Source organism: Bombus pascuorum, chromosome 7 (assembly GCF_905332965.1).
Source record: "Bombus pascuorum chromosome 7, iyBomPasc1.1, whole genome shotgun sequence".
In the NCBI taxonomy this organism is placed as follows: Eukaryota; Metazoa; Arthropoda; class Insecta; order Hymenoptera; family Apidae; genus Bombus; species Bombus pascuorum.
In genome coordinates this window covers 744,994-763,016 of record NC_083494.1, presented here as the reverse complement: position 1 = coordinate 763,016, position 18,023 = coordinate 744,994, and the positions used below count along the sequence as shown (strand labels likewise).

At 36.1% G+C, this 18,023-nt stretch overlaps 1 protein-coding gene across 4 annotated transcripts in view; it reads right to left on the bottom strand.

Annotated features, from left to right (window-relative positions):
- Window positions 1-10,136: 10,136 nt before the first annotated feature.
- LOC132908976 (unconventional myosin-Ie-like) overlaps window positions 10,137-18,023 on the bottom strand; it is a 36,149-nt gene continuing 28,262 nt past the window's right edge. For 3 of the 4 annotated variants that reach the window (XM_060963480.1, XM_060963479.1, XM_060963478.1), the window contains 11 exons: window positions 16,954-17,124; window positions 15,116-15,282; window positions 14,764-14,977; window positions 14,146-14,376; window positions 13,232-13,516; window positions 13,001-13,156; window positions 12,275-12,414; window positions 12,022-12,173; window positions 11,393-11,770; window positions 10,805-11,140; window positions 10,137-10,445 (listed from right to left, as the gene is read on the bottom strand). In XM_060963480.1, coding sequence (XP_060819463.1) covers window positions 10,369-10,445; window positions 10,805-11,140; window positions 11,393-11,770; window positions 12,022-12,173; window positions 12,275-12,414; window positions 13,001-13,156; window positions 13,232-13,516; window positions 14,146-14,376; window positions 14,764-14,977; window positions 15,116-15,282; window positions 16,954-17,124 — 2,307 coding nt within the window. In that variant the 3' untranslated portion in view covers window positions 10,137-10,368. The remainder of the gene's footprint in view (window positions 10,446-10,804; window positions 11,141-11,392; window positions 11,771-12,021; window positions 12,174-12,274; window positions 12,415-13,000; window positions 13,157-13,231; window positions 13,517-14,145; window positions 14,377-14,763; window positions 14,978-15,115; window positions 15,283-16,953; window positions 17,125-18,023) is intronic. The other variant, XM_060963481.1, reaches the window with a different exon arrangement.

Below are 18,023 nucleotides of genomic sequence, written 5' to 3'. Positions count from 1 at the left end.
GTTTTTACGTATTACTATTATACATGTATATGTAATGTATAGAATGTGTGGCAAATCGAGAAAGTCATATTTATATTTAAATACAAAAGTAGATAATACACACGGGTGTACGTTCTCAAATTACGATTAGCGATAGAATAGAGATCATGAGCAGAAACATCAACTAGTACGCTGCACAACATACTTTTTACTCTTTTTCCGTATAGTGAAATCACATTATGTATGTTTTGATTTGCAAGTAGAAGCGTATCGTGTATCAAGATTATTGCATTTTCTAACGTGTAATATTCCATCGCTCTGTTTTTTATTTTTCTAAATAGCTTAGCCATTTCCCAAGCTTAAAAATCTTACAACGCGTAGTAGTTGTAATCTTCGTTGACGGATATGAAATTTCGTCAACGATCTTTCGTTGGAAAGAATAACTTACTAAATTAAAGGATCGTAACTCGTTTGATTTTATTGTCATTAGAAAATGCAATGACCTAACGTGACGCGCAATTATACGTTTAAACGAGTACTTAATTTTGAATTTCAGCAACAGTACAGTATACATAGGATACTCAGCATGCGCAATCATAAAAAGGCTAAATACCGTAAACGTAAGATCTGCTTTCGTCGTAAACTTTTAGTTGTCATAGTATATTTAACAAACTTTTATAAGGTAATTTAATAGATCTTGTAAGATAGAATGGGGCAATACGAGGTGCAATCAGGTAGTATAGCATATAAAGGAAAAGGTGTTTCTTGTACTTTTATTCCAATTAGTTATCGATGTTTTCCTGCAAGTACGTATAAGGGAAACGAGTATGCTTCCTGAACTTTGTATCAGCATGCAACAAACAAGCATCGACCAATCGATATTTAATTTTGATTTATTCGTTGACTCTGCGAACATATACGAGAGGAAAACTTGAAAGAAACTCTGTGTAAAATAGGATGAATCGTCGAACACGAACAGACACGTTTCTTGCGTATTCGGCGATATCGTCGAAACGTGTTTAACCAACGATTATTTATCGAGAAGAACAAGTACCTGTTTATGTATTTTAAAATGCTATTAAGTATTAAATCGATCTCCAGTTGAACAGCGTAATAACGTAATTATGCAACAACGTCGATAAGACGGTGAACGCCATACAGCATAATATAAGAGATACCATCGTTTTTATTTTTAGCGACTTTTTAATAAATCGAATGTGTGGCAAGAATTAGCATTACAAATTGTACTTGTCTAGAACGATTATGCAACAATTAATCGATGAAACGAAACCCGGCATAAACTAATTCGTAAAGCTCGATACGCAGCTATTACGCGATTATTGAATTTGTATATAAAATGTCTAGTTGCACGAAGCTATTTATTTTTGTAGGAAACTATGAAAACGTTTATACTATTACGAATAGTTTCTGTTCGTTGTACGACTATTTTAAATTTTATATAAAATATTTTCTTGTCGATCGCGTGTTCGTGTCGTCGGATATAACAAAACGAGTTTTAATTTTAATGTCTCACGATTCATCCTATTGTAACGAGAAACAGTTGGTTCTATTATAAACTCCATATGGCGTATTGGATTGGAAATTACACGACGAATCGTTAAAGAAAGCATACAGAGTAATCTACGTGGCTGCGAGAACGTAAAAAATTTGCTTTTATAAGGAATATTTTCAAACGAAATATCGACGAATGTAGCGAAGCGAAACGAAAATTGGAACTCGCGTTTTTCTACCTTAAAACACGATATTTTAGTTTGTGTTTGCAATTAGTAGTATCATTAGGTGACTCTCCATTCGACGTTTGTAGTAGCTTTGCCAGCTGATCACCTTATAACCGTACGTTTTAGTAGCTAGTACGTATCGTTAGTCGATGACCTTGTTTCAGAATCTTTATCGCTGAATTACTTCTGATCTAGTCGTATTACTTTTCTCCAAGTACGATTTAAGAAATATGTGAAACACGAAGAGCTAAAGCTAACAAAGGCTCGGTTACCGTGGAAAGCGAAACACGCGATAGAAACAAAGAATCACGTTTGTTCTTATGTGTTTGTTCTTATCGATAATTTGAATTAAGGGGTCTTCTGTGGTTGTGAGAGGAAGAGAGCGATTTGTTGGCCACTGTTTCGGGAAAAGCGTGTAGTACGTTTATTCTTACGACAGTTTTTGTATTTAATAAAGATACATTTGAAGAATATTTTGTTAAATTCTCATGCAAACGTATTCATTTGTTTCACAACTATGCAGGGTTTCTTCTTTTCTTTTTCTTTTTACGCCTCCTTCGTAAACGTTCCTAATTTCGTAGAATCGATTACATTTAGTTCTTAATTGCATGTATTCGAGCTGTCGATCTCGGTACACTTATCGGCGTTTTCTTTGTCTACGCGTCTTATCGACGTCCGAATTTCTCAAATAGTTGTCAGCCAATGGGTCCGCGTGATTCTTTATTCCGTTTAGGCGAGCATTTACGTGGTTTGTAGTTTTCTCCAAAACCGTGGATATTTTTAACGTTTTTCCTATCTTCTCTTTTCTGTTCTTCCGTCGTCGTCGTTTCGAAAAGTGGAGATTCTCAATTTTTCTGATAAAGACTGTATCGTCCGGCTGCAACAACCGGATTTTTCGGCATTCTTAACCACGGAAGACCCCGTTTAATATTTATTTGCATATAAATAAACCGTCTTAAGTTTTAGTAGAAGGAAGTAAAGCAGCAGCTGCTTTTACTCGGTATGTTTGTACAGTACTAGCGTTCAGTCGGATCGAATCAAATGAAATCGTTTTCTCTTTCTATGTTTAAGTTTCTAACGTTCGAGCCTATGAGATTAAACACGAACATTTCTTTCAAAGCAAACTTGCAACGACGAATCATCTTCGGCGATTCCAATGATTTCTTATTTGCACTTGTTTCATAGTGGTACCTCGCGTTCGTACAGAACGTTAGAGCTGGACATTTATCGTCATTTCGTGTTTCGTAAGTAACGAATCAGTGGAAAGAAATTTGCAGTTCTTGCTTAAAGATAGTTTCGCGTTAAAATGTCCTGCACGAAAATATGCTATGTATACGCGTTACGTTAATTGCCAGTGAATTTATTTTATTCGTTAAATAGAACAGAAGCATTTATTAGTTTTCGCAAGGTTCACCGTGAAAAGAAAACGAAAGGATCGTTTAGATTTCGTTTGGATCTCGTGACAAATTTAACGGGCAATTAAAAGAAAAAAGTACCTCGGTGTTAACGCGTGAACACCTAGAAAGGATCGACGATGGATGAAATATCTCTGATAAAAACGAGCCACGTGCGTAGATCGTGCAGAGATTCGTACTCGATCGGATAGTAAACCAGCCTAATAGAAAGCGACGCAAAACTTGCGACACGTACGTTGCTCCAGAGTTAAACGACCAAACGTTGTATTCTACTAGTAGAAGTAAGTAACCGAAACGAGATACGACGGAACATAGATTTGAAAATGCTTCGTGATCGCTGTGTATATTACAATGAAAACACATAGAACGTTCGCGCTCCGATTCGATCGAAGCGAAACGCGAGGGAAAAGCGTTCAGAGAAGACTTGGGGCGACTCGAGAGCGAAGACCGATTATTTTCTCAAACGCGTATCAATCGTGCACCCATTTGTCGCAAGAAACGCATCGATTCCACTCTTTTCAAAGCACGAAAGTAATATTCAGCCACTGCTTCGCTCGGCCAATCTTCTACCACGATCTGTCCTTTTTCCAAACGTGCAGGCTCCGACAGTTGGAGCAGAAGTCAGGTTTTTCCGCGTCTTGGATTCCAGTTCGGTCATAACTACGAACATGTTTGTTCTTATCGTCGATTCTACGTTTCCGCGTAGCTATACCGCGTATCGGCGTATCGTTTTTCCATATTTTCCACGTCGTGACGTTTTTGTCCTTAAGAAAAGAAAAACTTGCTGCAACTTGAGAAACTAACCCGATTTAGAGCCAGTTTACGCGTAACGAACAAAACCTAGTACAGGTATAAACGTGGTGCTAACGTTAAAGTTACGACAGTTCTTGAAAAATGATATCTACGAATAAAAAGAAGAATTCGAAAGTTGCGGCTTACAGTTATACGAATCGAAGGGAGAATCACGCGAGCCAAGGAACCATATGTAAACTAGCAATGTAAAATAGCTGTGTGCTAAGAGACGTCGTGGAATACAATTTTTACGCGAATAAAATGCAGTGATCTTCCTGCGAATTTCGCGAATTATACTAATTTAGCGAAACGAAAAAACGTTAAAAACGTGGCTTGTCTTTCGAGTCGCCAAATACCTTGTCTCCTAAACGTTGCTTGCGCGTAAAAGCAAGGTATTTTCAAAGTTGTGGCTAAATCGGAGCACGGACGCTGAGTTAATGATTTTCTGCTTAACGCCTATCGTAGTTTAATCGGACGAGTGCCAAACTTACTTATAATCTGTTGGATGTTGTGGCAGCGTGTTCTGCGATTCGTTATCTCGCCACTGCTTGCGGATAAAAATCAAACGATGTAAAATCAGCGCGCGGATCATCGAACCACACGGTAGAAACGAACGTCTATCGCGAAACATCTATAAGTATGTCGTTGTGCTTCTACGTAGATGTTGCGAGAATTTAATACGTTTCTTTCCTTCGACTTGTAACGAATTTTCACCACTCGCGATGTTTCTACGCAAGAAAACGGAAAACTCCGCGTTCAGCGGAGATCAAAGATGTTTTAACTTCTCGCTGTTTAGCTAAATAACGAAACGCGAATCTCTTCAACGCTAGAACTACCGATAGTTAACGCGAAGCTACTTCTACCAAAACCAGTGAAAATGACTGGTCTTTAAAAAACACGCAATGATAGAATATTTCTATTCCATGTTACGTAGTTCATTTTCCGTATTATTAATCCATGATCCCTGAAAGAGGGTTGACACGTTTATAAAATTGTAGAACCACTCGTTTTGACTGGTGCGATACTCCTAGCGTTAGCGTCTAGCTGACCTAGAAATTTCCTGATATCCGACATCATCGTATCTGGCGACACGCGGTAAAAATTGTAAAAACGCGTGACAAGTTGTAGAAAACGAGGAAACTGGTTAATTTCGACAAACAGATCGCAGCACCCTTTTACGCTCTGACAAGTACCAGTCATTTTCACTGCCATCGGTATAAGTAGCCTGGATACGAAATTATTTTCAGTTCGAATACATAAAAGACGAAATAAAATTCACTATGTCATTCTTTTAGTTATATGCGTTTAATTATATATAGAAAAAAATATAACACGAAGTAGAAATTTTAAAATACAATTGTAAAACCAGTCGATTAACTGGTGTGGTAGTTCCAGCGTTAAAGAAGACCCGAACGATCGTCGTGATATGGCCTACACCGTATCGATAGGATAGGAAGAAGAACGGTATATTCCGTCGATACGCATTCTTTTTCCAACGTGAACGTGACACACACGCATTCTTAGCCCATTTGCATCCAAGCGCGGGTTATTCCGCGATCGGACGACTGTGCTCTATCACCAAGCGCGGATTATTACGCGCGCTGCGACTGCTTTTCTTTATTTCCATTTCGATCTAAATAACTTGTACTTTCTTCCTCTGTTGCAAAGAACGTAAGACGCGGTGTTTGCGAGGTAACATCGTCTACCGATCGTTTCGAAGAGTAAATTCTCGATAAACCGCATCGAGCGCGCGACTGCGCGCGGTGATAGGGACCAGTCCTCTCGAGTAGGGCCATGATGCAAACGGGTTAGGCGTACGTACTTGGATACTTGATAAAAACGCGCGAGTAGAGAAATACGACGTACGAAACGAAGTATTTTACCATGGGAGACGTAGATGATTCGGAAAAAGCAACGTGTATTGTATCATATACGTACATAGTATTACTAATAAGCCGATCGGTTAATGTTAATCGTTTAGGGGATGTTAGGCAATTTGAAACGGTCAACGAAAAGCAATTGTTCGATGGTTACACGTAGATAATAAGCAGATTTATTTGAAAAAAATGATATCTCACGTCAAAGACCTTCGCTTCGCAAAATCATACAAATCTTTCCTTTCCTTTTACTACGATCGCGCGCGTCTGTTAATCGGTCGTTTTTTAACAAGCTTACGTAAATCCCTATCCGTCTCATTCCAGTATTTTTTTTTAATTTTTCGTTAATTGAATTTATAGATACGTACGATTCCATTAACTTGTGGTTTAGAGAAATTTCGTTTCATCTATCGACTAATTATTTTTTCATTTAAATTCATCGACTCTTTAACCACGCGAATGTCAATTCTCCGTAGCACGGTGCTGTTAAGGTAGAAATTAATGGAGTTTACAAGGACGATCGACAGGACGAGATTTTGTGGCGAGGTCTTTCCAAATAGCGCAGATACTATTTCCCGTTAGATACGAAACTTCTCGCTGTGATCTCTCGCGTTTCCTTCTTTCCATTGCTATTTCTTTCGCAAAGTGGATTTCCGATCGCTAGAGTAGTCGAATAAAGCGATGCGTTTACAGTTTCGTTCGACGATCGTAAATTTTCCGCGTAGACGCGTTTCCGTTAGAAACCGCGTTAGGAAGCGAAAACGTTACCGATTCACTTTTTATAATTGCGAAGAAAATCGACTCCGCGTGACACACACACACACGCATTGTAAACGTTTTTAAAAATACTACATACAACTTATAGTTTGTTCAAATGATTTGTATTCAAGCGGATCGCATCGAAGATCACGTAAATGCATATGCGTATGTGGAAGAAGATTCAAAGATCTTGTAAAGCTTCAGTTTGTACGATGCAACGTTATATCGTTGTACAACATCGGTTGTATAAAAGTTTCTTGAGATACAACAGCGAGGAGATTTGCATTCGCCGACGAAATTAATCGATACGTAGAAAATGAAAGAAATAGTTTGCGAATCGTAAGGTTTCGCTGCTGTAGTCGGATCTGTTAAAGATCGCGAAACCGTCAGTTGCTTCGCGAACGAGAACAACGAAGACGAAAACTGGCAATTTCGAGTTACACGTCCGAGCGAGAACGTTCGAAACGAGAATCGAAGCAAACCTTGATCTTGCTTCCTCTTGCGTTTTACTCTCATCTATTTTCCTAAAAGTGCCTACGCTCTTCTAAACTCTTTCCAACGCCACGTTTCGCTGACTTTTCGCCAGATCGTATCGTCTTTTTCCATTCATCCGACATCCGCCCTCGGCTGAAAGATTTAGGGCAACCGAAACACGTACGTTACACGCATACACAGAGGATAATTCGCTGTGACAATTGGGATATTTGTATGTAAACCGCGAATGTAACACGTCCTGTTAATGTAAAAACTCATTGACGAAATTCGTTGTTCTAATCGAAGAACGCGGAGAATTTGTTCGATGAGAAGCGAACGTCTGTTCGAACGCAGGAACGATTCTACGAGATTAGAATGGTATCCGTGCGAATTGAATTTCGGTTAACTGAATTTCAACGACGACGCACCATCTAAACTTGGATTATATGAACAAAAGTATGTCAATTGCGATATAACGTAACTTTAGGTATAAAAATTAAGGATATCGAGAGCGTTCGATACGACAGCTCTAGGCAACCAGATATAATACGAGCTTTCGAAAAGTTCTGTAACGCAGGGATTATCAAATTCCAGCAGAGAAAGCGATTAATCGACTTAAAGGGTGACGCGTTGTCAAACTAAGCTGGACTCTTATGATATAAATAGACCACGGATTTCTTTGCAAATTCTTATTTTTTTAGAACACCATGAAAAAAAGGAAGAAAATCGAAGCGTTACACTTTGGATATTTCGTATAGTTTTTCACACTGTGTCGGTCCCGTGCAATTTTCCGTCTTCAAATTTCCTACGAACGCAGAAAAATCCGCCGTCTATTTACAAACGTAGGACGAATTTAATATCCACTTTGCGTTCTGAGATCGTTTTGTATTCCGTGAAATTTCTCACCAGCTCTCACATATTCTCCAATAACGACAAAGTTACACGCTTATTCGAAAATATTGAAACGATCGATACATGATATTTGGATGGCTCATTTTCTTAACGCGAATGTTTTTGAGCGCATGTTACGTATGTAACTTGTTTATAGAGAACAAAAGATCGACATCTTGTATTTCGCACTGATGCAATCAAACTCATAAAAATGTATAAATAAATGTCTGAATTTCCCATTTTCTACGTTCTTTCATCCTGATGTTTATCGCGATAATGAAGCTTTAGTTTCAACGTAAATTTTATAGTTGAATAAGTTGTCGAAATGGGATCCGATTAATTTCAGCAGCCACAGGTAAATGTAAATTGAACTACCCGCGGAAATGCGCGTAAACGGGTCTCCTGGCGGTAGGCAACCGGCACCTACTCGTACGCTGTCACGGACGTAGATGGAATTCGTTAGGCGAAATTCTACGAGATGGTAGCAGCAGCTTTTTCCAAATATCTAAACTAAGAACGAGCGGTGGTTACGCGTATAGGGAAGAAGTTTGTTTCTCGAAATCGGCGAGGTGCGTGAGATATCGATAATCATCCAAATAAACGTTAGTTTATATTTTCAAACACATCTTTATTAACAAATTACGTATCTCCAACCATTTTACAAACTGTTACAAGTTTTATCATTTAATTGTTCATATAACAATTTTACATCACTCGTTGATTATAATTTACGACTAAATTCAATTAATACTGTTTAACGACTAATAAGTGAACGCTGAAAAACAAAAGAAACAGTTTTTCATACTTTGGCTCAGATACATATAATTTATTATAAAATTTGTATTGTAAAACGAACGAAACAATTCTACAAGGCAGAATGTTAGAACGTATTCCGGTGATTATTTACAAGTACTGCCGCCTGATCGATTTCGACGATTTTTTAATTTGTTATAGAAATCAACATTTTAAACGGAAAAAGAAAAAAGTTGTTCGAAATCGGCGAGGCGGTAGTGCTTTTATGTAATTACCCATGTTCGAATTCTAAAACTTCTGCTTAAGAATACTATAATCGATTATAGTTGGTCTTTGGGTTATCAAGTTACCGTGTTATCTATGGTCCCCACTGACTGATTAAAAGCAGTTAAGGCAAATAAAGGGCGTTAACGCAGTCTAAAACGCTTCGTTTCAGGATAACCCCATAGAAGTAAGCTGCAACAAGCGTTGCGCGGATACGTGTATAATATCCATGGTAGAAGTATTAACTCGTTTATAAAAATATTATAATTGAACACGGAGTATTACATTTTTTATTTCGGAAATACATTGCGATATTTGCTTTATTATTGTTTATTGCGGAACGCTAAAAATATTAAACTACAAAGATATTCGAAGCATCCTGTTAAGCTGCATTGTTTACAGTCTTTTTCAATCAGCCAGGCAATCTGCAGGAGAATAACTCGCAAATGAAATTAAAACAAGAATATCGTACAAACTTTTGCTGCAAATCTGTTACTTGTATACAAAGTTATAAGCAAATTGACATATACGTCTTGCAGGGAATTTTCCATTTTGAAACAAGAGCCTATCGAGTGATCGTTATCGACTGACATCAACTGTTTGCTACAACGAAGTATTTTAACAATTAGAATACAGGTTTAAGTAAATACGAAAGTACTTACTTAATTTTCGTATCCTGTGATGCAAAATTCTCTACACTCGTATTTTAACCTGTCTTTGATATTCGCTTACAATCTTGTATAATAAATCGTAACAATGGAACTTTTCTTCTTATACCTGTTTGTAGGTTATACTCCTGCAGTCCGTCCGGAAAGATTAAAAATACATGTATCTTGTATTATACGTATAGTAATGAACACAGTTCACACTCTGTAGTATCGTACATCGTATACATTTACTGATACAGTTATACTTTGTTGTTACAGCTATTAATGATGGAAATTGCGAGTTTGAATAAGAAAATGAGAAATGAGATTTTGAAACGAATACTTCGATTGAACACGCCGAATGAAAAAACGCGACAAACATAGAATTTCAGAAAATATTTAAAAAATACAAAAAATATATATTACGAATTAAAAGGTGTTGGAGTTATTGGAAGATCAGAGACGTTATTCTAATCTTGACATTAGATTCGTTCGATCTACGCTTCTACAGAGCAATACATGTTCTTTTAACATTTAACTTTTTGGTATAAATTGTTTTCTTTTCTAATATTTGGTTAGCTTTCGTTGTAGCGTAGAATATATCGCATAAAAAATATATTAATTTTAACAACAAAAAATTAACCTATTAAATTTCTTACAAATACATTTCATTTGGTTGTGAAAAATAGCTACTATATTTTAACTATATAAATAATATCCTTTTAAATTATTACGATAACGTTATAACGATTATTCTGAAAATATACAACAAAGTACTTTATATCTTGACAACGTAGTTTGATGGAAACAGCCCTTTCTTTCCTTTTAACCTACCGTACCACCAACCACCTTCGTCTGAAACGTCAGATATACATTGAAAATTATAATATATACTCAAATTTCTTGCTACCTTTTAACGAGCTTGAAATTAATAAATAATCGAGTCACTGTATTAATGATTTGAAGTCGAATATATGCATTAAACGTTATGAGTCGTACAACAGCGATAAATTTCATGTTCGAGTTTAATTTGCCCAATTCGAGTAAAAGTTAAACAACAAAATTGCTACGCAAAATCAATAAAAACCAATAAACCCACCATCAGGTTTGTAAATGTATCGTTTTTACAGCAATGAATAGCAAAACAAAAAAGTTATCGTATATTTCTATGATTCGACTACTTTTAAAGCGGTTATCAAATTGGTTAAACTTACGTTCTTTAAGTATCTCAACAATGTCACCTTCTTTGAGTCCTATCTCATCGTGATCTTGAGGATTGTAATCGTACAAAGCTCTAGCTTTAGGTAACTTAGGCACTGCTGGTTTTTGCGGACGTGGTTTATTAGGCGGGACAACACGAGACTTGTTATCTCCAGTTTTATTTACTACTTGCCCAATAACTGTTTGCATCCCTTTGTTATGTTTTATGTCTTTAATATTATTCATACGATCGTCACTATCAATCGGCGGAAGTCGAAATCCTGGATGAGCAAGTGGTGTTTGTGGTGGCGGTGGTTCGGAAGGAGGCGGCGGAAATTTCAGTAAACCTGCTTAATTGTAAATATTAATTTATCTATCAGAAATATTTTTATTATCGTGACACAGAATAGATGACATTTCATTGGGCAAACTAAATATCCTTTAGTATGCGAATAATGTATGATCTGTGAAATTTTCAAGTAGAGTAGACAATTAGTATCTGAGGTAGAAGCAATCAAAAATGAGCCCGATAATTATCATCGATTCTGTTCATATTTACTGCTAAAATATCGGAAATTGATGAAAAGAAAAAATTAACTCACCACGGGGTACGTCGTTTGGATTAGTATACATGCCCATCAGAGGCACACCATTATTTTGTATCTTTCTCGGTTGCTTTGTTATCTGCTTTTTCTCTTTTGTTTCCGTGGATGTATGTAAAGTATTCGAAGTATTAACTGTTGATATCTTTTTCACAGGTATTTGAAAAGTAGGCTCTCCGGACACGTTCGTATTCGGAGGTGATACGTTATTCAGTTTACGATCCAAAATTTGATTTTGTTCTGTAATTACAGATCGAGTAGTTTTCTGAATTGATCTGTTTTGGCCTGATTGCAAACTAACTGTTGAAAAAGGATGACTATTTTTCAACGTGTTGTATTGTTGCTTCGTCGACGTCGTTGCTTTAGTAATATTTAGATCTAAAATGTAAATGCTTACATCGTACGAGTACATTGACGAGTGCTTAATATAAAAAACTATTGTGTGTATTGCAAATAGAGAGAGACTACATTTTTTAACCCTCCTGTTATTCGACCAAATGGTACTTTCCTATTGTTAGTAAATTTTCCAAATTTGAGAATACTAAATAAACAATTTCCATTTTCGATCAACCCTATCGGATACTATCAGTACCTGTATTATCGACTAACGATTACTTCTGTTAACTTACTAGTGGTGCATGGCAATCCTGGTCCAATCCAAACGTTTAGAATTTTTCCACTTGTTTTCAAAATTTCTTTGTTCCTATATTCCATTTGTATAAAATGTATTTCTCTTGTACCTGCACTTCCCCATCCTTCCTTTTTAACCTTATATTCTAAACTATAAAGGTTAGAATGATATTAACATAACTTTATGTTACATTACGTTACTTAATTTACCAAATCACTATTTTACTATGTTTGATGTATTAAAAATCTTACTTGTTACTAAATTTTATATTTAGAATATGACCAGTTTCCTCGACGTATCTCTTGCTAAGATTAATCAAAAATTCTGTTTTAAATATCAACTCTAATAAGCTATCGTAATCTTCTTTCACATGAATAATGAGAAAACCATCCTGTAATCAATACGTAAAAATAATCGATTGTCGATAATGACATAATAGCTGTAGTATCAACAAATGTGGTAATAATTGGAGAGTGGTGCGACCGTGCGTATGAAAACTACGAGATGAATACGCGCTATTCAGTCGTAAAGGAAATTATCTGGCAAATAGCATTCTTTTTAAAAGAAAACAAACGAAGCAAGTCTAATCTTTTGAGCAACTACTGGGTTGGCGAAAGAATTGGTTCATTGCCATCTCTACACTTTTCTCTAGAGTGACAATGATGATTACGATCAAAACAGCAATATCAATGGCAATAGATAAAGAGCGAGCGAATAAGAAGTACTATCTAAAATGAACTCGTTACCTATTGGGATTTGAAAGACAAAGATAACGTAAAAGCAAGAATATCGATTCGTGTCTTTCCTTGTTTTTCATACATAAAATTTGGTAACTTGAAGGTAAAATATCTGGCAAGCAAAATAAAAGATATTCTAAAATCTAAGACGTTTGGAAATAAAACCAATTAACAGCTACTTTATATAAGCAATAGTTATTTTAGATAATACTTCTTGACTCACTCTGCATAATTACTTACTTGAAGTTTACTTAATGATACATAACTAATCTGATTGAATGGTAATTTCCGTTTTATAATTTCTACCAATTTGCCTTTCTCTGGGCCCTTCTTGATTTGCTCTTGACCGATAAGGTATAAGTATTTGTTGGTTAGAATAAAATTTATTCTACTCGTCTGCGAACCGTCATTAGATCGTTACACGTAACGTATATTTGTTAACAGCTAGTTTTCGTAGATTTATACAAGTACCTTGAATCTCCTGTCATACTTTTTCACAACTTCAGCAAAAAAAATTTTCTCTCTTCTTCCAATTAAATTTAATATTTGAGGTTTGTCGTCCAATCCGATGTAATCACCCATGAAATGTCTGTTTAAGCTAGCTCGTCTACGTTCTTTCCGACCAAACAACAAATCAGCTGCTTCTTGTCTTTCTTGTTCTTGCCTCTTTCGAGCAAAGTACTTTTTGAATGCTTTTTGAATTACTCTAGCGTACATGTTATATTTCCGATCTCTTGCTTCCTCTAACGTAAAAAGCTATTAAACAATAGTGACATTGGTCATTTATATCGTAGATTTATACGAAACAATTTTTCGAGTATTTAGATTTCTACGGCAAAGGCTGTGCTTTTGTACCGACCAACCGATATTCCGTCGGTATAGACGAGTCTATCAATTTTCATTATTATCGAGGAATTTAAAGACACATTGACCGGTGCTTGGAAAAATAAATACTCAAATACAAAAGTATGTAACGTAACAATTAGTTGTAGTTAGACTGTGGATTTTTATATAAAATATAGGAAATGTGGAAGCGCAAAATTCCGCAGAATGCGCGTTATATGAAAAAATATATAAAATATCCAAAATATAGTGTTTTCTACAATGCTTGATGGGTAAAACAATTTTCATAAAAATCCACAATCTGGTTATAATTAGGATAACTCTGGTGGACGAATAAAAGAGTATAAGTAAAATTTTGGTCAAAGCAGAATACGCTAATACGTGTATTCTACGTTACCGACTTTTGCTTATGGTTCTGATAATACAAGCGAATTTCACTTCTTTCCTCTGTTTTACCTAAGATTCTTGTCGTTCTTTACGAACACCACTAATTAAACTATTGCAATATAATTACTGCATCTTAGAATAAAATCGAAACTTACACTTTCGGGAGCTTTTATAAATAGTTTTGTTTTTCCAAGTTGATACTGCGATCGATTAATATCGAGGCTTTTTAATATCCATTCGACTCCCTGCTTTTCATTACCAGACCAACGTGGCCAAGTTTCTTTCGTGAGAATTCCATATCTTCGTAAAAATTTGGCGAACGGTCTTCTATATGCAAAACCAGCCCTACGTACTCTAATATTTTCTTTTAGACCTAAATATTCCACCTAAATGACATAGAACATGAAAACAGAACATTAATCAGAGAAATATGTAATTGTACGTACTTTGTGTTGTTTGAAAATGCTTAAATTTACTGCACATATACATATATACGTATATATACACCGTACTTAAAATATATATTTAATCGTAAATAAAAAAGTTTATAGTTGCTGGATCCCAGATTCGAGGTTTCTATATAATTGTTAAATTAACTTATATCAAAAAACAAATTATTGTATAAATACACTATATAAATATATATCAATATTTCTTTTTCTTTTCTTAAATAGGAATATGTAATAAATGGTATGTCTTGATATTATTAAATCGAACATGCACAAACAAATAAAAACAAGAGTCTCGTTAACTTCATGAGAGAAAGGACGTACTTGGTGCTTTATTCTAACCGAATCCCAATCTCGTGGTCTTTTTGTCTCGTTTGGTTTAATGCATCTGATATAATGTGGTGTACATTTCATCAATTGATTGACCAATCGACTTGCTTGATTTCTAATCTTGTTACCCGCAGTGGTGGGTCTGGATCTAAGCGTTTTTATTTTATTTGTTTGACATTCTGGCGGATACAATTTCTGGATCAAAGAACTGCAAATTCACAATATATATAGATGTTTTACATACACCTGCCAGTAGATCAAGCTAAAATAAAATTGAATATAGGAGCGTAGGATCTCCACGTTTACTTGACAGAAATTTAATAAGAAAACAATAGCAATGACTTACTTCGTACTTGTTTGCATTAGTTCCACAAGGTCTAAGAAAAGTACATCGCGATTTTTATCGCAGAATCCATCAACCGAATACGAAACTATACCGGCATAATGCATAATAGCAAATCCGTCTTGCGTGCTTTGAAAATGTTCGTGCTTGTTGGACGCAATTGCAAGTTTCTGTAAATAAATGTAATAAAGTTTCTATTGGTACAAAAATTCATTAATTTAATGAGAACTCGGAAAATAAATTATCCGGCCCTTTATAATATTAATTATGTATCATCGAATTGTGAAACGCATCGCGTTAATGTCGTTTCTTATGTACCTGTAGAGGCACATGAGCTAGAGGACAATTCAAATCATGTTGCTGTCTTGCCTCGGAGTATCAATATCGTTAGAATACAAATAATGTGAGGCTGTCCGCCTCTTCTGCGAGCGGGTCATGCTCGCAAAGGAACAGGCAGAAAGGGAGAGAAAGAGAAACCCTCACCCTTGTAGGATAACGCGATGGAGGAGGATGGCGGTCAGGCGACCCAGGGCCGCTCCACCACCACCCTCAACCGGACGCGACCAGCAGGGGGATGGTGCCAATACATTAGGATCGACTCGATTAAGGGATCGTGGGGAATGCACCGATAGCAATTCGCAAAGAACGGGATCACGGAGCATTCCTATCATACGCGCAGGCACGCCATCGTGGAGTTTTAGTGGGTAAGAGTCCGACACTGCTCTGCTGCTGCTCGCAGTGGCGGAGCGTCCATGAGGATTTCTCCACGTGAAAAAAGAAAAGAAAAGGATACAAATAATGTAACAATAAATAAACTCCGGGAAAAACAATGTCGCAGCTACGTGCGACCGTCAAGCAAACTCGAATTCAAATTTTCCGGCTCTCCCCCATCAGTATGACTAAACGAACGCGACCGTAACAGTTCAGTTATCAACCAGTTATCAGTCAGCTATCTCAGCGATCTTATTAGTCATTTACACACTGTCTTTAGCGTTAGTAGCAGCGTCTTAGCGAACATAGGCTGTACTTATTTATTTATCAATTATTTTAGATACACTTGACGGTTTTCCATATCAAGTGATCACGTCGGGGTCACCAATGTGGAGGATGTGTGTGCAGCTTGTTGGTTGTGTTTTAAATGACGGTTCTCAACTTTGAGTTATCTCGTCATTTAAAACACACACACATCCTCCATATTTATTATATTTATTAATTTGTATGGTATTTCCATTTGATAGTCGTTTAACCCATTCGATCCAAAACGTAGAATTATTGAAGCGAATTACTCGAAGTAGTAGTGAACTTTGTAGCATGAGAAACGTGGATACAGCAATTGGACATCAATGGACACCGTGTAACGTACGACTGAAAATTTAGAAATTTGAAAGGTAGAAATGTTCAGGAACTGTAAATACAATAAATATTAAAGAAATGGAGGGATCGAGAGAGATCGAGTAATATACATCGCTAGACGATAAATAACGACGAATAAAGGTACGCGAAGAAACGGTAAAACGTTCGAGGCAGATGCAATAATAATTCGTGTGTTGATCCAGCGATTTGACTCGTTACGTTTATCAATTATACACAGTTTGAGCCAGTCCACGCGACACTGTCGCGCTTTCGAATGGATTAATCTCCTACAAAGGGAATTTGAATTTACATTAATGCCAGATTATTCAAACAATATACGAGTATTGATTCTTAATATCCGAATATACAACGAGCAATGACTCATTCGTATTATGATAAAACTGTTACTAATTTTTCAATTAGCAGTATTATCGCAAAGACTGTTTTATATAAAATTAGTATACATGTATAAACTGTTTGGACTTTACCTTTTGCAAGTCTGCATCCGCGCCAGCGCTACCACCGTGAAGAGTAGCGCAAACATCGTCAAGTACTAAGAAGAGACCCGGTGGACGTTTACCTTCCAAAAGCTCGACGACAACCGCATTGTTAAAATACTCTATCGGAGTCCATTGTATATTTTCCGATACGTATTCTTCCTGAAATTTAACACTAATTTAGCTATTTTCAAAAGCAACTCTTCAAAAGTTCAAATTCGTCGAACAGTGTTATTTTTGCGCCTGTTAGTTGTAACGGCGGTCTCGTGCCGCTTTAATATAACTCTCCCATTAAATTCTATCAAGTAAACTTTGTTACGTGTTATATGGCTTCGGGTAGCTTTCATCGGAGTTTCAACGCACTTACTAATTCACACTTGGAATTGGCTAGTAGCTACTTTTCACAAATGGCGATATATTATTATTCGATGAGACACATACGGATAGCGAAGAATATAAATTTGCTAGTATCGCAGAAAATGCATCAACGACTGCATGTAATCAAGCGAAACGCGTATCACGGGCTTTAAATGTTCATTAGATTTCATTTAACGTCCAGGATACAAATCTCTTATCACGTAGCACAGAAACTAGAAAATTTATACATTTTATACATTTTTGCATGGAACACGCGCTCTGTGTATTTTTGCGCTTTTAAATTGTCCACAAATGCATAGAAATTGCCAGTCTATTTGTAATTTATATTAATTTCATAAATTTATCGTAGTTTTATGTAGCAATTCGTAATAACCAACAACAACGAGGAGAATATTGGATGATGGTTACGAATGTTATCTAAGTGGCCATCGAGAAACGAGTTGAGATTAAAGAAGATTAAAGAGAATTTTATACGTCATTTTAAAGACACAAATAACGTTGATATATTGGGCGGTTGTAATTAGGAATTAAATAAATCAAAATGCTTTTCTCTCATTACGTATTAAAACCTTTCCGTGCTCGTAATTGGCGATAATCTCTCCTTATAGCTATTTTTCTGTTATGTCGTTGGATAGCGATCGAGGAAACTATAGTTTATGTAATAAATTACATAAATACGATTC